The sequence below is a fragment of the Schistocerca gregaria genome, chromosome 2 (assembly GCF_023897955.1).
Source record: "Schistocerca gregaria isolate iqSchGreg1 chromosome 2, iqSchGreg1.2, whole genome shotgun sequence".
NCBI classification, from domain to species: domain Eukaryota; kingdom Metazoa; phylum Arthropoda; class Insecta; order Orthoptera; family Acrididae; genus Schistocerca; species Schistocerca gregaria.
The window spans coordinates 234551621-234573770 of NC_064921.1; the positions used below are offsets into that span (position 1 = coordinate 234551621).

Consider the following 22150-nt stretch of genomic DNA (forward strand, 5'->3'; position numbering starts at 1 on the left):
GGCCTCCAAGAAGCCCTGATCTTACCCCCTGCGATTTTTTCTTATGGGGGTATGTTAAGGATATGGTGTTTCGGCCACCTCTCCCAGCCACCATTGATGATCTGAAACGAGAAATAACAGCAGCTATCCAAACTGTTACGCCTGATATGCTACAGAGAGTGTGGAACGAGTTGGAGTATCGGGTTGATATTGCTCGAGTGTCTGGAGGGGGCCATATTGAACATCTCTGAACTTGTTTTTGAGTGAAAAAAAAACCTTTTTAAATACTCTTTGTAATGATGTATAACAGAAGGTTATATTATGTTTCTTTCATTAAAAACATATTTTTAAAGTTGTGGTATTCTTTTTGAATCACCCTGTATTGTGATGGCAACAGACGTTCTTCAGATCCACGAGGTTCTTGTCCATAGAAAAGAGCCGAAGAGGGTGTTCCAGTAGGTACTGTAACAGCAAGGCTGCGAGAAATAATAGTACGGATAGGGGCTGATAAAACTAGTGTCTTTTGTCTATATGGATATTGAAGTTGCAATGAAATTTTCACAAACTTGCACAGGCCGTTTTTAAATTTTGATACATAGACATTCTGCTACCTCTCCTTCACAGTGCAATGTTCCCGCCATTATTGTTTACAAAATAAAGAATAAAGCTTACCACTTAACGAAACACTGAAGATCATTTACATCTGTACACACTATTCTCCCACAAGAAACACCAACACTGGGAAGATACGAGGAGAAAGGAAACTAGCAAACATACGTGTCCGACAATTGCGACGTACACGGTTTTCGTGTCACGTGAAGTTTGGACTATCAAGAGAATGAGTTGCCGACTTGGATTATTCCACTGTCTTACCGCTCTTTCCCCCTGTCAAATGCTTATGCAGGCGCACAGAAGCACTGAAAAGCTCCCTTATCATTTCTCGATTTTATCAAATTCAGTTGCATTGACGTTTCTTGACATTCGATCAAGAGAAAAAGTTATGAAACACTATAACACAGTCATCTGTCCAGAGTGTCTTCAAGGGTCAAAAACACACCATTTAAACAGAAAGCGAAACATTGAAGAAATCCAAAAGAGAGCACGAGAAGTAATCAGGAAAATTTGGTTCAAATTATGCTGTAGGAGGGATGTACAGAGAAATAAAAAGATTGAAAACTATCTCAATATTCATTTGGACATGAAAGAGAGTAGACTTAATTTTTGTGGTGATATTAAGAGAATGAAACGAACCAAATTGACCGCAGGTTGTGGAGTTCTACGAACATCCAGCAGCAGAGTGTGGGTAGCGAATTTAGGCAGTTTACGAGTTCTACTTGTGCGCTGAAAGAAACACATAAACGGACAATTACTTCGATAAGGGTGGTGATGGCGAGGGGAAGCAGGAACGACCGAGTCTAATTCAGAGGCTGGTTTTTAACGTTTACTAGAAAGAGACTGTATACGGTCGTATATTGTAGAAGGAAAAACACCTCTCAGCTGTCGGTTTCAGGACAAGAAATAATTGATGAAATCAATGCTGCATAAAAAGCAACAATGGTAATGTTTTATTGATACAATGTTGGAGGATCCTTCAAGGCTTCTGTTCAGAGTGGCGCGCGGGACGCAGCCGTGTAGGTATTACTTCCTTTCTCTGTGTCGTTTTTACATCCCCCTACAGCCTTTTAAAAAGAAGAAGTGGCTCATAAATCCCCCCAGGGAGAAACAGACGCGACCTCTGCCTCGGTAGCAGACCGGTGGCCGGTCACAGCCGAGAATACTGTAACAGAGAGTGCTCCCATTTTGTTCTCAACAAGTTCATACCAAAGTATTACCAAAGCGCATTGCCGAGGCATCTATAAACATCCACATGTCAGCTATCAGCGGAAAAACAATTGCTTTATTTTACGAGCCGGAAAATGAAGTAGCTGGCATTTCTCCGAAAATGGCTACGCTATGAGGGTTGTCCAGATCGTCGCATAATGGAAATTATAGTGAATATCAGAAATGTTTTATTTGCATCCGTTAGCTACACCTTCCACCTACTTCTATATATATAATCGCCGCTCCGACGTTAAGACATTCATCGTAGCGTTGTACTAACTTTACACGACACTCGTCGTGGTGCTTTCCGCCAATTTCTTGCACTGGTCTGCAGCTTGTCTATGCCAGAACGTTGTCTTCATAGCCAGCGGTTCAAGTGAGCAGAGATGAAAATGGGAGGGAACCACATTCGCGCTATATGGTGGATGATCAAACAGTTCCCGTCGAAAACGCTGCACGAGCGTCTTCATTGCCCCTGCATTGAGTCGCCGAGAATCGTTATGAAGAAGGAAAAGCACGATAGTTACGTCATGAGGGGTTGCATGAAATCAGGCAAAATATTTCGAAAGGCATACATATTTGGCGGGAGGCACTACGTGCTCGCAGTAGGCTCAAAACTACAAAGAGCGACGAGACGCGATGGACGGGCATACTAGAGACACTGCCCAACACATTTGTGCAAAGCTTCTTCGGCTCTTCACTGTTGTTTCCATTTCGCGACCGACTGCAGCCTGACTTTCTAGACACCCCGTCGCGCCACTGTGGATTTGCCCGCATCGCACTAGGCAGACTGGAATCTGTGCGCCACACGAAAATCTCTGCTGTGCTGCATCGGCAGACCGGTTGACATTTAAGCGTTTTGGAAAAACTGCCTTGAGTCGGGGTTAACTTGGCATTCGGACGACAGGAAGTTCCGTCGGTTTCCGAAAAGAGTGGAACATCATGTATGGGTCTGGACCAATTCTAGGAAGGAGAAAACCAGCTATAACTCAAATGCCAGTCGTTTACAAGAGTCGTGCTGGGCTAAGGGATCAGTACCACAGTATGCATCTGAGGGATGTGGTCTTACATCAGAGGGAGACTTTCTCTAATAGATCACACAACGTCAGAGTGCATCGACACAATGGAAATGATAATGCTGTAAAACCGGCGATACTCACGTTCCAAAAACGTGATGATCGGTCTTATAATTACTTGCATAATTCACAGTCCAGCAACGGTTTTCAACGATTATTAGTCATGCACAGAATTGGATCATCAAACAATAAGATTCTAGAAGAGCTACGCACAATTATTTGCCAATGAGCAAAACATAATTTACTATGGAAAATAAATAGACTGTGGCGTCACCTTCCCTATTCTGTAAAAAGCAGTGAATTTCGAATCTCTCTTTCTGCAGCTCCTTGGCTGCGACAAGCAGTCTGCAACTTGTTTTTCTGAATATACAGATAAATCCAAATTTTTCTTCGTTTCCTCAATCGTGTGTTAGAACAATAGAGTACTATATGTTACATGCTTGAATCTATGCTCGACACGCCGAGTTTAACAAAAAGATGCTTGGGTGTAACAAAACAATACTTCCTCTTACCCACGTTTTGACGCCCCCACATTACCTTTCCATATCAAATGATAGTTACGGTTTTTTTTCCTTAAAATGTAGGTTCCTTTTGTATACACTCTTCTGACGTGTTATGCTATTACTTTGGAGTTTATTTTGTTCTCTTTATTGCCACTATTTCCGTACACTAGTATGTGAGTTGCGAAGTAGACCTATTCATACATATTTTCCAAGTAATGACACATTTCTTTGTTTCAGGTTGTGAAGGATTTCTTTGGACGAGAAGTGGAGCAAGTGGCGTCTTCCAGAGGAGCAGGTTAGTTACCCGTTCTTTCATTTTTAATAACAACGTATTCTAAGACGTCTTCGTGGTAATGTAGCTAGTCAAAGGCAATGCGTTTGTGTTTAGACTTTTACTACGATTCAGATCTGGACTGAATGATACTCACCGTGCTATTGATTACCATTTCTAAGATACGAAGGGCGTTCAGAAAGTAAGGCAAAACATTTTTTTTTTCTGAAACTATCTAGGTTTTATTCAGGATTCCAGGGCGACATATTATTCCTCAGTCTTTTGGCTACAGACACACATTTTTCAACATAACCACTGTTCAATGCAACAGCACTGTGCCACCTTACTGGGAGAGCCTGTATGGTCGCAGATCCAACGTCTTGTTGCTTCAATAACCTCTCCATTATCCACGTACTGCTTCCCGCAGAGTAGACCTGACAGATGGAAGTCGGAAGGTGGGAGATCCGGAGTGTAGGGTGGACGAGGAAAAATAGTCCAGTGAAGTTTTGTGAACTTCTCTCGGGTGCGCAGAGTTGCGTGAGGCCTTGCCTTGTCATGGAGAAGTGCGTTTTGTGGGAACGAACACGCTGAAGACGTTTCTTCAGTTTCGTGAGGTTGGGACAATACACTTCTGAGTTCATCATTACCGCCACGAGTTTACTGGTTGAGGGTGCGGCCTTGAATTTTTCCTTCGAAGGAGAGGTGATGTGGGGACGCTCTATGGACTGCCGTTTTGTTTCAGGTTCGTAAATGATGCACCCATGTTTCATCGCCTGTGATAATGTTCGACAAAAAATTGCACTACTAACAGAGATATCCAGTTGAGCAGCGAGGTGTTTGATTGTGATCCGTCGATCACCTCGAATGAGTGTGTCCCCACGTTCGAACATTGCAGGAGTCACAGCTCTGTGCGGCCGGCCGGCGTGGCCGAGCGGTTCTAGGCGCTACAGTCTGGAACCGCGCGACCGTACGATCGCAGGTTCGAATGCTGCCTCGGGCATGGATGCGTTTGATGTCCTTAGGTTAGTTAGGTTTAAGTAGTTCTAAGTTCTAGGGGACTAATGACCTCAGAAGTTAAGTCCCATAGTGGTCAGAGCCATTTGAACCATTTTTTTCTGTGCGGCCGGCCTGCAGACTGGATCGGACAGGTTTGCACAACCTCGCGCAACGACTCACCGTGCTTTTATTCACCGCCAGGTCCCCGTAAACATTCTGCGAGTACCTATCAATGTCTGCGATACTGTGATTTTCCACCAAAAGAAACTCAATGACAGCTCTCTACTTGGCACGCTCTTCCGTTACAGACGCCATTTCGAAGGCTACGTATAGCACCGAATCCCGTCGGGACTTCATGAAACTTAGGGGATGAAGCCGGAATGTTTCACGATGTCCCACCAGATATTTCACATTTTTTTTCAGTTGAAACTGTTTTATATTACTTGTTGAACGTCCTTCTTATTTCAAGTTTTTTCTTCTTCTCCCTCTTCTTCTTTCTTCCACTTCGGCCATCAATGGACCACGTGCGGTAACTTCCTCATGATGTTCCCTTCTTTCCTTATTTTCGGTCTTACTGAAACTTCTCCATTCTTTCACTGTGTTCTTTCCTCCTTTCATCTATTCACACTGTGATGATGCTTTCTGTCTTTTTCCTGAACTTCCACTAACTTCCTAATCTTTTTTCGAAAAGATGGCGTGGCTAGAATTTCCACTCGTAAAATCAATTTCTGCTGAGTTTCTTCATTACTTCTTGTCATCTACGTACTCGCAACTTTCTGTGGACCTAGTATTTTCCGCAGTACCTTCCTTTCCTCTTTTTGCAACTGTTTAATTTCTTCATTTTTGTTGAGAACTAAACTTTCCGCTGCATAAAGGTACTCCAGTTTTATGACAATGTTCTAGTGTTGGATTTTTCTTTTTACTGAGAGTCGTTTTTGATTGAAAATGCCCTTCGTAAATTGATAGTTCATTTCTGTTTTTCTGGGCATTGTTTTTGTTTGCTTTGTTATTTTCCCGAGGTATTTAAATTTATTCACTCTGTTGATTCTACCGTGTCTTGTGCAGAAACTTCGCAGTATTTTTAATTTTCGTTATGAACTCTGTCTTCCCGCAAGAAATTGCAATCCATGCTTTACCGCCTTCTCTTTCAATATGCTGACGTGCTCTGTTGCTCTTTCGATGTTTTCGGAAAATATTGCCAGGATCATTTGCAGGGGCTACACGGTTGAGCTCTACGTTCGATATTCTTTATTTAGAGATTTTGTCTTTCCTCTCAAGTTACTCAAAAGATGCGTCGACGAAGACACGAGACCATCTTTCAGTTTCTTCGAAAAGAATGAAACATTTCTAAAAATCGTCTAACGTTGGCACCTCAGGAACGTGGTTCTGAGGTGATTCAACAGCTTCTTCTGATGAAAATCTTTGTTGTTTGACATAACGGAAGAAAATATGCTCGTTAGGTGATTAATCATTCGAATGCGGGCAACGAGGCATTAATTGGACGTTTTACACCATCAAATAATCCATGTCTTACATGGTGTTGGCTTAATCAAAATCGTGTATTTTTGCTAACACGCAACCCTATAATTAGAATTTAAGTAAAGGATGTCCTTTTTTTGTTTCAAATTTAGAGAAATTTGGTTGGTCGGTTGGGGAAGGAGATCAGACAGCGTGGTCATCGGTCTCATCGGATTAGGGAAGGATGGGGAAGGAAGTCGGCCGCGCCCTTTCGAAGGAACCATCCCGGCATTTGCCTGGAGTGAATTAGGGAAATCACGGAAAACCTAAATCAGGGTGGCCGGACGCGGGATTGAACCGTCGTCTTCCCGAATGCGAGTCCAGTGTCTAACCACTGCGCCACCTCGCTCTGTGAGAGAGAAATTAGAAATATCTTTTGAAGAGAACATGAAAATATCATATAATTTGGTTATAATTTTTGTTAAATGGCCTCTTATAATGTAAGAAAAGTGTAGAACACAGCAATGTATTTTAAAAGTATAGTTCAGATGTTCAAACATATAATAGGCTAACCCGAATTTTAAATTCCTTCATACTGAAACTCCTGCTCCTCCAGTTCTCGCTTCTCTCTCCTTCCTTTCTTTGTGGCTAGTGTTTGAAAACCGGACAGTGCTTCGTCATCTTTTTTGATCCTGCTCCAATTGATGGTGTAAATGCTTTTGCAGTAAACACATCCGAATCCGAACCTTTTTTTCCTCCAGCGCTTAAATTCGGTCGTGATTTTCCCTCATTCAACAGTCGTTTTTGGACATCTCATCCAAATTAAATGCTTAAGGCTTTTATTTACATTCTGCATTTTCCTATGAAGGCAGGGCTTGCAAGAAACCTGATTGTGTGTTTAACGGCATTCATAACGGGTTCTGGTAGTGAGCGCTTATGTGGTTCATTGCTTGTGTTTTTCTGTTGCAGTGGTGTTTGGTCGGTGGGTATCTTATGAAAATAAGTTCCCGACACAGCACGGTTTAGTGTTTCTGTTTTTTTTTTCTAATGACTGTCCCATAGGACAGAAGAATCAATTTCCTTAAGTGTAATTCTGCCTCTTCATCCAAATGATTTTCTATCCTCAAACAGTTCTAGCAAGCGACGAAGCCTATCACAAGTCTATTTTGGATGTAACAAACATGTTAGTTTTTTTGTATTGGTGATTAATACTTCATATGTGATTTTTTTTTTTTAATTCCTCGAAGTGCAACATTTGTTCCGAACATTAATGACGGGGTGTGAAATCTGCAGTCATCGAAATCGATAGTGTTCAGCATGAACAAAACCAGCATTAATGACTTAATTATTGTACTCCTCGAAGTTGCCTTTCGTGTAGAGCGAAACATCTTTCACATAAATACTAGCGAAAAAAAACAGAAACTGGAATACGGTCGCTCCTTACGTACACCAGCACAAAAAACCACTCTGTTCATCGGGAGAAAGTAGGGACTCATACACACCGATTTCTGTGTACATTCCTCATACATAAACTCGATGTGTGACATTACATTGAACGTGGAATCGTTGACTTGTTGGGAGAGATCTGGCAAATTACAGTACTCCTATTAAGGAAACAGCTTACAAGACATTATTGCAATCTACTCGAGAGCTCGACTGCATTAGTTGGAATCTTCATCAAGCTGGCTTCATAGCTGTTGACGTATCGCGTACAAATTTGTGGATTTCGGGGTAGAAACAGTTCGGTATAGCCCATGGAAAACAGAAATGACCAGTTAATTTAAAAAGAGAGAAATGTGGAAGAAGAACAACGTAGTTCTCGTTAAACGCTATTGTGTAAATTTATTTTACCGATATCCGACGAAACCCCGTCGACTATTTTGCTGCATCCATTGCAAACCTCGAGCTGAGATCAGTCGAATAACATAAAACACGTCATGCAACGAGAATGCAAACACTTCTCCTCTCGCTCCATACGCGAATGCAGTACGACAGAAAATTGCCACCTCAAGTAGAGAGTACCATCCGCCACATACTGTAGAGTGGCAAGCGGAGTGATGTGTGTAGGTGTTCACCTGATACAATGGAAAGGCTTTTGTGAATGCAGTTTGATGTAGTCCACTCCTTGTGCTGTTATTTCGCTCACTGCCTAACACAACTGAAGAATATCATTGAAATATCTCAGGTTTTCTCTGCGTGAGTGATTAGTAAATTTTTCGAAATGTTGTGCATAAAATGGAAACAACAACTCAGCTGAATACCCGTAAACACACCATGGATATTATTCTAGCGTGTACTCAGTGCCCTGTACTTGGCAAGCATCAGAATGGAAAAATGTAGAAGTTCGATGGTCAGTCCCCATTCGGACCTACATTTTTTCTATCACGACTGGCAGTGACTTGTATACGTCAGAAATGCCTACTTGCTCCTTGCTTTGGAGTCAACGGTAAACTGTAAATCGTCTTGTGAGTACCTGGCTACATCATTTTAAAGGTTCAAAGATAGGATAAAAACACCGGCATGCCTCTTCTGTCTAATTCACAGCTTTTAATATGCGATGTAAAGTATAATTAGCTTCATTCTTTACCAAAGTGCAGTCAGTGTCTTAAAAGTGCAATCAGTGCATAAATTTGTAAATAGCCGATACACGCATAATATGTGCAAGGTGTGATCGAAACGTAACGGGAATTTAATTTCGGGGCCTTCATACGTCAGATTTTTAATTTTTTAATCTAGTTAGTACCCACATTCCTGGTATGTGTTTGCATTTTCAGGTGTTTTGAATATTTATTTTATTGTTGACAATCGAAAAAGTTATAGGTGTTTTCGAATGCTCGGCGAACTTTTACTTCCGAAAAAGGTAGCTCAAAGAATTTGCATTAAATTTTGCTTGAAAAATGGAATAAAGTACAGCACAGCATTCGAACGTGGCTTTTGGCGTATCTACTAAGCGTTAGGGAAGAGTTACGAGTGGTATAGACGTTTCAAAGAGTGTCGAGAAGAATACGACGGCCGCTCGGCACGCCATCAATTACTAACGACAGTGTGGAAGAAGTAAAAGATATACACAGGGTGTTTCAAAAATGACCGGTATATTTGAAGCGGCAATACAAACTAAACGAGCAGCGATAGAAATACACCGTTTGTTGCAATATGCTTGGGACAACAGTACATTTTCAGGCAGACAAACTTTCGAAACTACAGTACTTACAATTGTCAACAACAGATGGCGCTGCGGTCTGGGAAACTCTATAGTACGATATTTTCTACATATCCACCATGCGTAGCAATACTATGGCGTAGTCTCTGAATGAAATTACCCGAAACCTTTGACAACGTGTCTGGCGGAATGGCTTCACATGCAGATGAGACGTACTGCTTCAGCTGTTCAATTGTTTCTGGATTCTGGCGGTACACCTGGTCTTTCAAGTGTCCCCACAGAAAGAAGTCGCAGGGGTTCATGTCTGGCGAATAGGGAGGCCAATCCACGCCGCCTCCTGTATGTTTCGGATAGCCCAAAGCAATCACACTATCATCGAAATATTCATTCAGGAAATTAAAGACGTCAGCCGTGCGATGTGGCCGGGCATCATCTTGCATAAACCACGAGGTGTTCGCAGTGTCGTCTAAGGCAGTTTGTACCGCCACAAATTCACGAAGAATGTCCAGATAGCGTGATGCAGTAATCGTTTCGGATCTGAAAAATTGGCCAATGATTCCTTTGGAAGAAATGGCGGCCCAGACCAGTACTTTTTGAGGATGCAGGGACGATGGGACTGCAACATGGGGCTTTTCGGTTCCCCATATGCGCCAGTTCTGTATATTGACGAAGCGGTCCAGGTAAAAATAAGCTTCGTCAGTAAACCAAATGCTGCCCACATGCATATCGCCGTCATCAATCCTGTGCACTACATCGTTAGCGAATGTCTCTCGTGCAGCAATGGTAGCGGCGCTGAGGGGTTGCCGCGTTTGAATTTTGTATGGATAGAGGTGTAAACTCTGGCGCATGAGACGATACGTGGACGTTGGCGTCATTTGGACAGCAGCTGCAACACGGCGAACGGAAACCCGATGCCGCTGTTGGATCACCTGCTGCACTATCTGCACGTTGCCCTCTGTGGTTGCCGTACGCGGTCGCCCTACCTTTCCAGAACTTTCATCCGTCACGTTCCCAGTCCTTTATTGTATCGCTTTTCGGTCCTTTGGTTATATTAAACCTCCGTTGTAAACTTCGTCTTGTTGCAACAACACTGTGTTCTAGGCGGTGGAATTCCAACACCAGAAAAATCCTCTGTTCTAAGGAATAAACCATGTGGTCCACAGCACACTTGCACGTTGTGAACAGCACACGCTTACAGAAGAAAGACGACGTACAGAATGGCGCACCTACAGACTGCGTTGTCTTCTATATCTTTCACATCACTTGCAGCGCCAACTGTTGTTGAAAATTGTAACTACTGTAATTTCGAAAGTTTGTCCGCCTGAAAATGTACTGTTGTCCCAAGCATATTGCAACAAACGGTGTATTTCTATCGCTGCTCGTTTAGTTTTTATTGCCGTTTCAAATATACCGGTCATTTTTGAAACACCCTATATATATATATATATATATATATATATATATATATATATATATATATATATATAATTAAGGAAAATGGTTGTGAAATATCAAAGAGCTTGCTGCAGACGCCAGCGTATCCTTTGGCTCATGCCTAACAACTTATTCCTCTGTTTTGGGTTTGAAATGTGTAGCACCAAAGTTTGTTCGGAAAGTGTGGAAATTTGACCAGAAACGACGTCGCGTAGTCATTTCTCAGAAGTTGCTGAATGAACTCGACAACGATCCAGAACTTCCAAAGAAGGTTATGACAGATAACGAAACTTGGATGTATGGGTACGAAGGAGAATGCAAGGCCTGAAGAGCCAAGACCGAAAAATATTCGAGAAGTTCGATCGAATGTGAAGGTTCTTCTCACTGTTTTCTTCGATTATAGTGGGATATTACATCATGAGTTCCTGCGCTTTGCGGTCGTGCGGTTAATAAGGAGTACTACCTGGAAGTTAAGCGCCGTTTGCGTGGAGCAGTCCGAAGGAAGCCACCAAAATTGTGACGAAACATCTGTTAGAAATTGCATCACGATAATGATCCCGCAGACGCTTCAATGCTTCATGATTTTCTGACAAAAAAAAAAAAAAAAGACTGAAGAGAATTATCAAAGGATGTCATTTTGCCTACATTAATGACATAAAAACAAAATAGCTGAAGGAGATCAACGCCATAACGAAAAGTGAATTCCAGAAGTGCTTCCAAGATTGGGAAAAACGCTGGCATAAGTCATTATATTTGTGATGGATTACTTTGAAGGGAGCAATGCTGATGAATAAATAAAGATTCTATAAGAAAAACAAAAATTCCCGTTGCTTTTTGATGACACTTCGTAATCGTGTATTTTCGGAACGACGCTAGAAATTTCTCCATGGACTACCAGTAAACCATATTTCCGCAACACGCAGGTACAACAGCTTCGTCGTGACATGGCAAAAAGCCTCAAGTGAGGTCGGAAGCTCTGACGAATTGAGCTTTCGCTCCGACATATCTAATGGACATTAAGGGCTACAATACACGAAATACAGCCAAGAGACTCCTATTCGGTTGAAATTTCTCGTAAACAGCGATCTGTATTTGCTTTGAAGAAACCTTTAATAGCCAAGATCACATTGAATGCTGTTTATTACTGAGGACCGGATTCAACTGTCTGCCACCTTCACATCTGTAAAGTGACGCATTAATATAGAGTACATCTACAATCATTATTTCTACTTACTATTACAAATGAAGAACTCTAAATTCTACCTTTTAATATCTTCAAATACTTGTTCTACGTCCTGTTCCATTATGACTGTTTCACGTAGCCCATATAATGTGTAGTATGTAGAACATTCCACACAACGTGCTTATTAACTGTGTAATTTTTGTTTGTGATTAACTGGTTTTTATTTGTAACGAAACTGTGTGGAATGTGTGATACAGTCACAATGAAACAGGACGTATAACAACAAGCTTTTTGAAATTCAGTAATGAAAATGTAGAGTTTCCATTTCCTTATTTGTAATGGCAAATGTAAGTAATTATTGTAGATTTTCTCTATGTAAATGCGTCACATTACAGGCCAGAAGAAGACCAACTGTTCAAACAGGTAATCAGTAATCAATAGTATTGATTGCAGTCTTGGCTATATATATATATATATATATATATATATATATATATATATATATATATATATATATATATACCCAAATGACTACTTTGCAGTTCATACTTAAATGTCTGGCAGAACGTTCATCGAACAAGCTTTAGACTATTTCTCTACCGTTCCAACCTCGAACAGCGCGCGGGAAAAACACACACATCTTTCAGTGCCAGCTCTGATTTCTCTTATATTGTTACTATGACATTTCTCTCTATGTAATTGGACGGCAACAAAAGTTGTTGGAGAAAGTTGGTGAAATTAAGTGAAAAGATATCTCTCAACAAGAAATGGCTTTGGTTTAATGATTGCCATCCAACCTCACGTATCGTATCCGTGACACACTCTCCCCCGTTTCACTGCCGTTCTTTGAGCTTTTTCGATGCCGTCCGTCAATCCTATCTGGCAAGAATCCCATACCGCGCAGAGTTTGGACAAGCGTAGAGTAGCCAGTCTCTTTGGTAGAGCTCTCTCATCTTCTGAGTGTTCAGCCGGTAAAACACAGTCTTCGGTTCGCCTTCCCCACAACATAATTAGTGTGACGGTTCCAATTTAAGTTTACGTAGCTGCAATCCCTAGGTATTTAGTTGAATTGGCAACCTTTAGATTTTTGTGACTTATTGTGTAACCTAAAGTAACAATCCATTTAGAGCTCATGTGGATGACCCGACACTTTTCATTGCTTGGAATCAATTACCCCGTATCGCATCGTACAGATATGTTGTCTAAATCATTTTGCAGTTGGCGTGCTCCACTTACCTTGACCATCTCAAATAAGTTTTTGTCCAAAAGCAAAATAAACATAGACAGTAGTACGTCTTTCGTAAATAGCACTGTGTTTTTTATTCGGTAACCCCCTTTCTCTCCTCGAGACGTCTTCAAAAACGAACCACAGTGCACAATTGGCGTAAAAATGATGCCATTTAAAGCGGAACAGGGTACTAAATCTGACTCTCCCACGTAATAGCACACAGTGCAGGTATCTGGGGAAACGTAACTCGTCCACTTGCTGGAGGTGACAACACACAAATGGAAACCCCCAAGGATAATGCACAATTCGGTTGAAGGTTTGTGGAAGCGCAAAGTTCACGAACGAATCGGAAGTAGGAATGCTACTCATCTACATTTCCAGAAAAAAAATCAGAGGTTTCCGCCGGCCGGGGGGGCCGAGCGGTTCTAGGCGCTACAGTCTGGAACCGCGCGACCTCTACGGTCGCAGGTTCGAATCCTGCCTCGGGCATGGATGTGTGTGCTGTTCTTATGTTAGTTAGGTTTAAGACTTCTGAGTTCTAGGGGACTGATGACCTCAGAATTTAAGTCCCATAGTGCTCAGAGCCATTTTTTGAGAGGTTTCCAATTCACTCATGATTTATTGTTGCGCAGCTCATATGGAGTACATGAAATTGATTACGTTTACAGATCAGTAGCACAAGCTGTACTGAGATACAAGCCATCGATCCATGCCGAAACACCCATATTAGTACGTGGTATAGCATGCACGAGCGGCAATGCACGCACTAACTCTGGCATATAGTGGATCTTATGGATGAGATACTTTATGCCACGCCTGCTCAACCTGTTCACGTTGTTCTGAAAGAGTTGTTTGTTGATGAGTCGCACGAGTCACTTCTCGACCCATCACATCCCTTAAGTGCTCGATAAGTGACAAACCTGGAGATCGTGCTGCACGGTTAGTTTCACGGGCAGTGTGTGGGCGAGTATTAGCCTGCTGTCACAAAACGAATCTTCCTGTTGCACGAACGGCGAAAGAACGGGACTGACAACATTTTGGATGTACAGAGCGCCGTTTAGCGCTCCGTTCAGAAACACCACAGGTGAACGAGAGCTGTAGTTTAGCGCACCCCAGACTATAATTCCTGCAATGGTGCCAGATGTCTTGGTCGAATGCATTCTACGAGGCAGCACTCACAAGGTAGATGTCGTACGCGTAAACGACCGTCACTTGCGTGCAGGCAGAATATGCGTTCGTCGGTGAAGACCATAGCGGATCATTCCATATTCCAAGTGATCCCCTGACAGCACAAGTCGAGCTGTGCACGTCGATGCTGTGGCGTGAGTGGAAGATGGGCTGGAGGTGTGTGTGCGCCCGTAGTCCTACTATTAATAACCGGTTGGCAACAGTTCATGTTGGCACGTCTGTGGTCACGAGCCCTCTTATCTGTGCTCTGTCACTGCCGCGATACGACGATCCTGGCGGGCGTTTGTGTTCCGTGGACGTCCAGGACCTCGTCTACGGGTGTGAGAGTGTTCACGTGACCACTGGTATCACCGTGGTTGCACGACTGACGCAGCGCGTGAAACTTGTGTCGAAGCACACCTTCAGACTATAACTCTACCGTTACACTGTCCGCATCGGGAGAACAACAAATCAAACCCGCGTCGTGCCATCCTGATTTAGGTTTTCCCTGATTTTCCTAAATCGCTTCAGGCAAATGCCGTGATGGCTCCTTTGAAAGGGCACACCCGATTTTCTTCCCCATCCTTCCTTAATCGGAACAATGACGTCGTTGTCAGCGGGGAGTTAAACACTGATCTCCTCCTCCTTTCTAATTTAAGTTCCTCGTAATTGCAATCCCAAGGTATTTCAATGAATTTTACAGCCTTTAGATTTCTGTGATTGATCGGGGAACCAAACTTTAATGGTTCCTTTTGGAATTCATTTGGATGATCTGACACTTTTTCTTATTTAGATTCAGTTGCGACTTTAAGCACCGTACAGGTACCTCGTCTAAATTATTCTGCAATTGGCTGTGCCCCACCTATTTTGACCGTCCCAAAAAACTTTTCGTAGAAAAACAAATTAAAAAAAGTATCAAGCTACAAGGGGACATTAACCAGCATGATAGCCTTTCTTGTACCGTTGTTCGTTTCGAAGATACGGACACAGCAGGTCTTTCCTGAATATCACCCGATGTTATGTATTCGGTAATCCAGTTTCTCTCCTCAAGGCCTGTTCAAAAACGTACCACAGTGCACGGCTGACGTAAACATGACGGCGTTAAAAACTGTAAGGTTACGCGCAAATTGAGACGCGTATAGCACGTGTGACGTGACAAGACACTACAGCGCGACACGCACGTTCCGCATGGGTCACGCGGGTCCAGCGCATATTGCGACGCGTACACCATACTTCGGTCCCGCCGACTGGCGACGCTCTGCGCTGACTGAACCGAAGCGCGCGCAACCTCTTATCTTTCTCAAACAATTTTACAGAAACTATTCTCTGAAAATATATGATTTTTGCCTTACTTCTAGCGTTATATGTCAGCTTCGTGACGAAGTGCCCATCACCTCGCTAATGACCATTCTTATTGTGATGTACACATTTTAGTAAGACGCTACGCAAAACTCAAAAAGTTTGCAACGAAAATTAGGGGTCGCCATGATTTTGCGTTTGATGCGTATTACACCCTATGTTGCTGCGTATGAAATTTAGCTAACATGCAGAATTTTTGTTTAGACTTGGGAGGAGATCTCTGTCTGCCTCCGATCTCGATAAAATAGATACCATGCAGCGCGCTCACTTCCGATCTCACGCCCGCGAGAATGAAATACTCGCAACGTCTCTCGTATCTCCTAAACCGTTCGAGACATTGAAACGAAAGTTTGGCGAATGATAGCACACTAGGAGGAGAGTGTTTTGCCAATTATTAAACACACGGAACTTTCTTATCTATGGCGATATATCACTACTTCTTTTTTTATTTATTTCACTCCAGTGACTAATTTTTTAAGAGTTATCGACAGCTAGTGAAACAAGAGCTTCCTAGTATGGAAATAAAAATGAAATTTCTTCTTTTATGTTACTGCAAACCGATACTATGAGGTTTCTAGTAAGCTATTAAGCTCTGTGATTGCCAATTACTTGTTTAATGAGGCCCTCCGTTTCGGAATTCTGTCTCAATAGCTGCTGTGAGATGAGTTTGGCAAATTACATTGTGACAAAGGAAGTACAATTAAACCAGTCACCAAGAGAAATATGGCCTTTACTCATAAATGGTGATGCTTCTTCGAATGAGAAAAGGTTAACAACTCACACAAAAACAGATTGGCAAATCTGTTGGAATTTTGGTGGAATCCCCGCAACCAATCGTATTTTTAACACTAAGCGACTGGAATGGAAACTTACCTAAGGATTTTATTCCTTCTCTTGATCTGAGCAGTATTAAAATAATGACGAGCGTTCCTTCAGGCGGAATGATAGGCACATGCCAGATACTGTTTACTCACCTAGGGCTTGCCAAACTGACAATGCGTGATCGCGAATAAAATAGTTGTTATTGAGAAAAATGACCAATTTATCTGTCGCACAACACAATGGGCAGTTATTGTCAGCAGCGAAGGATAATTCGCGCGACAGGAATGCACAAGCTAACCATGTGTGCCTTGTGAGATGCAGTTCGAAAAACACTGTCATGAAAGTAGATCTGCCTTTGTTAGCAGCACATTTCAACAAATTAATTATATCTAATCATAACACTCTTTTAGGATATTCCTACTTTCGTAATAATACCGACCATTTTTTCTTCATTTGTGTAGCCTGTTGTTGTATAATTAGATTATTAATGCTGATAATGTCCATCCAACAATTGAAATGCTTTTTCTCATCACGGCGAACCAGTTAAAACATCGTTATTTGTGACTGCATTTCGACTGTTTCTAGCTTGCAGTGGAAATATGTTGTTCACATGCATGTAGTACAGTGTGTCGTATTACATTATTACATTTATATCACAGTAATCACAGTGAAACTTCCATACTTAAGATCTTGGACTCTTTTTACCAGAAGCACAAAGGGATCACACCTGTGGAGATTATACTTTTTTTTTATTTTTGTAACAGATCGTACAGATACGCTAACTTACTAGGCAGCGAGAAGATAACCTTGCTTTACTTTCCTGCCTTGATTCTTAATCACATAATTTTATAATATTCCTTGCTTCTTTATTCACTACAGTCTGTCCGTTCTTGCGATCTAAAACATTGCGGAGGCATATGGTGCAATTCCAGCGGCCAATGGCTCATCAGTTACTGAAGTATACATATTTCTTGACAGAAGAAAAACAAAACAAAACTATGCAGATATAAATAACAGAAGAGTATAACGTGCTAACGAAGAAAGCTGGAGCGTTTAAATGGCGAAAAACGAAACACTACCCAAAGGCAATAAAATTTAGTACACAGTAAAACAAAATTTATCGTATGGGCAATATTACCACTGCTCATATGCGTCGTTCCGATGTGAGCATATGGCCTGGCTACTTTTCCGCTCCCCGCCTCAAATTTCCCACAGTGCTAGCGAGGCAAGCGCGACGCGCGGCGCGAGAAACTGTGCCTCAACCACAACTCCGCGCGACCTGACGCAGGCGCGTGTCGCGTCGCAATTTGCGCGGTCCCATTTGAAGCTGTGAAGTCACAAAAACGCGCGCTGCGCTGCGTCGCGCCACACGCGCTATACGCGTCTCAATTTGCGCCTAACCTACGAAGGAATTGAGTTTGACTCTCCCCCGTACTAGCTTACAGTCTAGGTACCCGGGGTAACGTAACTCGTCCTCTTGGTGTACATGACAGTAGACAAATGGAAACACAAGGAAAATACATACTTGAGTTGAAGGTTTGTGGGAGTACAGCTTACACTAATAACAAAAAAATGTAGAAATGCTACTCGTCTAAGTGTTGGTGTATAAGTTCGTAGTGTATTTCCATAAGTTTAATAAGCACAACAAATACACGTAAGAGAGATTTTAATCATGAGTAATATGCTCTCCTTCACTATTTACAAGTCTGCCAACGGTGTGGTGAGTTTTCGATTTCACAACTTTAGGAATCGTGTGATTTTGAGGCGAAGAACTCGTCGATCCATGTTCGGAGCGCATTTTCATCTAGAAAAGAAGTTCCTTCAAGGCTGTTCGATAGAGGGCGAAAAAGACACTATATACGAAAGACCTGAACCTGCGCTCTCAGATTTTAACAATGTCAGAGCCCTGGGTCAGGTGAATAAGGTGGGTGCGGGATGACTTCCCAACACCGCACGTCTATAGTGTCTTCTGTCAGTCTAGCGAAATGCTGACGGGCGTTATCGTGAAGTAGCGTCGCTTCTTACAGTCTTCGTGATCATCGTTCGCCGATACCGTCTGCAGGACACCTAGTTGTAGACAGTAAACGTCAGATGTGGTGGTTATACCTCGGGGAAGCAGTTTATAGAAGACGACACCGTCGCTATTCGACCATATATTATTTTTCGTCGATGCGCGAAGGACTTTGCTCGGGGAGTTGTAACATTGTTTGGGCTCAACCATTCGTTTATTTTCCTTAGGTTAGCATAAAGACACCGTTTCTCATCGGCAATAACGATACAGTATAGGAATGGTCGTTGTTGTTCAGGAGCCAATTGACAAGCAAGCAGAGATGCACATGTGAGCAACTATTGACGTTTTTGATTTTGGCTTAGGGTATGCGGTACCCATACACCCAATTTTTGAACCTTCCCAGTTAAATTCAAATGTCGCACAATGGTGGAATGATCACAGTACATCACATTTGCCAGTTCTAGAGTACAATGATGTGGATCTTTGTGGATTAATGCGTTTGAACGATCTTCATCAAACCACGACGGTCTTCCTAAACGTGGTGAGTCATTAATGTGAGATCCTTCAACTCCTCCTTAAAACGAGAAAACTAATTTTTTGCTTTCCTCTGTCCAATGATAATACGTCCATACACGGCGCAAGTGTTTCTGGCTGCCGCGTCTGCTGTCACCCCTCTATTTGAACTCAAACAGCAGATAATGTCGTAAATGTTCGATTTCTCCACTTGGTACTCCATTTTCTAGCGTCCACAGCTCCGCTTACTATCCCCAAATGATAATATGTAATCTCAGATAGCAACAGTGTATTACAAATAAAAAATGACCATAAATAAACCCAAGGCAATCAGAATACCAACATCAAAACAATAACGCTACAATGTTGTACACCAACCTAGTAACGCAAACCTGCTACTGAAGTCGATGGACTCAATGGCCACTGTATATTTTACTTGTGTCTCAATTTGTTTCCTGTTAACCACAACAAGAGGACAGGTTACATTGCCCGGGGTACCTGCGTTGTGTGCTGTTACAGGGGAGTCAAAGTAAATTCGTCCGCAGCTCGTGGTCTAGTGGCTAGCGTTGCTGCCCCTGGACCACGGGGGCCCGGGCTCGATTCCCGACCGGCTTCGGGATTTTCTCTGGCCGGGGACTGGGTGTTTGTGTTGTCCTCATCGTTTCATCATTATCATCATTCGTGACTGTGGCTAGATCCGACAGTGCACAAAAAATCGGAATGTGTAAAAATTGGGGCTTTGTACAGGCGGTGATGTCCCCGCACTTGAGCGCCCCACAGTCCAATCATCATCATAGTAAATTTTGTGTTGCGTTTTAATAAAGTCATGTATAATTGAATATTATACTGTAATATTTTTTGAACAGGTCTTGGAGAAAGGAAATGGATTATTAGACAGCCGCCCGGGGTGGCCGTGCGGTTCTATGCGCTACAGTCTGGAACCGAGTGACTGCTACGGTCGCAGGTTCGAATCCTGCCTCTGGCATGGATGTGTGTGATGTCCTTAGGTTAGTTAGGTTTAATTAGTTCTAAGTTCTAGGGGACTGATGACCTCAGATGTTAAGTCCTATAGTGCTCAGAGCCATTTGAACCATTTTTGATTAAAAGACATTCTGATGTTCATATCTGTCTGCGACCTGAAACCATTACGAAATAGTTGAACTATTTAGGATACAAAGTCAGTTGTACAAATTCAGTCTTCCCATGCACCATCAAATCGTTCAAATGGCTCTGAGAACTTTGGGACTTAACTGCTTTGGTCAGCAGTCCCGTAGAACTTAGAACTACTTAAACCTAACTAACCTAAAGACATCACACACATCCATGCCCGAGGCAGCATTCGAACCTGCGACCGTAGCAGTCGTGCGGTTCCGGACCGAAGCGCCTAGAACCGCTCGGCCACCGCGGCCGGGTCCCATCCACCATCCACGAGTGGAATAAAAATGGGGTAGTGTTTTGATAGTACAAAATGTTACAGGCCGTACGAGTGCTTTCGCATTACAGAAGTAGCTGTGCGTTTAGTGACTCCTGTTGTTTGGCGTGCCAGTGGCCACCACGCAAGTATAACATATTACGGCGACCATATTACGGGACCTCGTTGAAACTGCAGTCGCAGTCCACGGGAGCTAATTCCGGTGCACGTCTGCGGAAGGACAGCTAATAGGTCCTGCCCCTCAGAGTCGGAATGTAAACGCGGGCGGGCCGCGGTTAAACCGAGAGCTCCTCTTCTTTCCGCCGTCAGTTACAGTTGGGGAGCTCCGTAAAACTGATTATACTTTCCCTGCGAGCTCCGCGCTCGGCGCATTTGTCTAATTTAGTGGTGCTGTTTGTCTAGCGTCAGCAGCCGTTATTGTATTTCCTTTGCGTCCGTTTGTTCAGCTAATGAGATTCGTATGCCCGCGGTCGTGCGCCCTGATAGGATTGTCATGCGTAATTACACCGAATAATTACTCTGCTAAGTTGAGCGCGCTCTCGCGGTCTGAGTAAACCAATCAGCGATTAAGAGAGAGGGCGAGATAACGCCCTGCTCTGCCTAATTCGCTCCCCGCGTTCGTTCGTTCGTTCGCTCGCTCACTGGTTCGCTCTGTGCGCGCTGCGAACTGCGATCCCCTGGGACCGGAACCGACCGACGCCAGAGAATGACAGTCGTGTTTCTGCGGCGCGTACATGTTTGCCGGGCAGATATGGCGTTGGTGAAGCTGCCCTCTCCTGAATGTGGACGTGGTTTTCAACATGGTACGCTACTGGTCCGCACGTAGTGCCGGCTTGTGCAATGTGCGCGGCGGCTGGTACAGAGTTGGACGCCTCGGCGCTCCAAATTTTTTTGTGATTTAACTGAAACTTTATCATTTTTGATAATTTCACTCTTTGTGCGTAAAGTGGGGTAGAATCTTTCATTTCTCTTTTGAGTCAGTGCCTGGGATCTCGTATAACTTCTCTTCCCTTCTTTAATCGTTATCGTATTTTGTTCATTTTATTGGGCTATGGCAGTTTGGATAAACGGTCACTGGCCACGGTGGATACACCAGTTTCTGTCGGATTATTAATGTTATGTTCCGTCGGGCGAGGTTGGCACTTGGATGAGTGGCCTTCTGGGCCGCCGTCTGCTGTCGACCTACCGGTGTGCAGTCATCCTCGTGATTACAGGTGACGAGCTGCTTGACTGAGTCGTAGTGGCTCCGGGTCACGAACGTGATAACGGCGAGTAAAGCCACTCCGTATCCGCATCCGATGATGCCATTCGTCTGAGGATGACACGGCGCTCGGTCGGTCGGTCTTCCGAGGCCTGTTCGGACGCAGTTTGAATGGGTGACTGATTTTTAGGTATTTTCTGCATAACTGAAGTATCACTCGTGGTACTCTGCTTTTATGCCATCCCTGTAGGTGAATAGTCCCTATAGTTAGAAATTGTCTAAAAGATGCCAGTAAAATCTTCGATTTTGTGAAAGATTTGTTGTGCCGCGTCTTGTGTTTTCAGTTGGAGGCATTTTTCTTGTAGCTCTTCGTGTAATTCCGCTGGCCATAGGAAACACGTGTTTTGTAGGACTTGGAGAGTCCTACAGTTAACTCCAAAGGTTGTTAACCAGCACGTGGAACGATATAATGCGCTTTGTTCTACCGTTATCCGTAGAGTTATTTTTAAAGGAGGGTATCACTGGTTTCATCATTT

At 43.1% G+C, this 22150-nt stretch overlaps 1 protein-coding gene across 2 annotated transcripts in view; it reads left to right on the plus strand.

The window, feature by feature from the left end:
- LOC126336764 (chromosome transmission fidelity protein 18 homolog) overlaps window positions 1-22150 on the plus strand; it is a 443331-nt gene that overhangs the window by 411447 nt on the left and 9734 nt on the right. For both annotated transcript variants that reach the window (XM_050000773.1, XM_050000774.1), the window contains exon 19: window positions 3617-3674. In XM_050000773.1, coding sequence (XP_049856730.1) covers window positions 3617-3674 — 58 coding nt within the window. The remainder of the gene's footprint in view (window positions 1-3616; window positions 3675-22150) is intronic.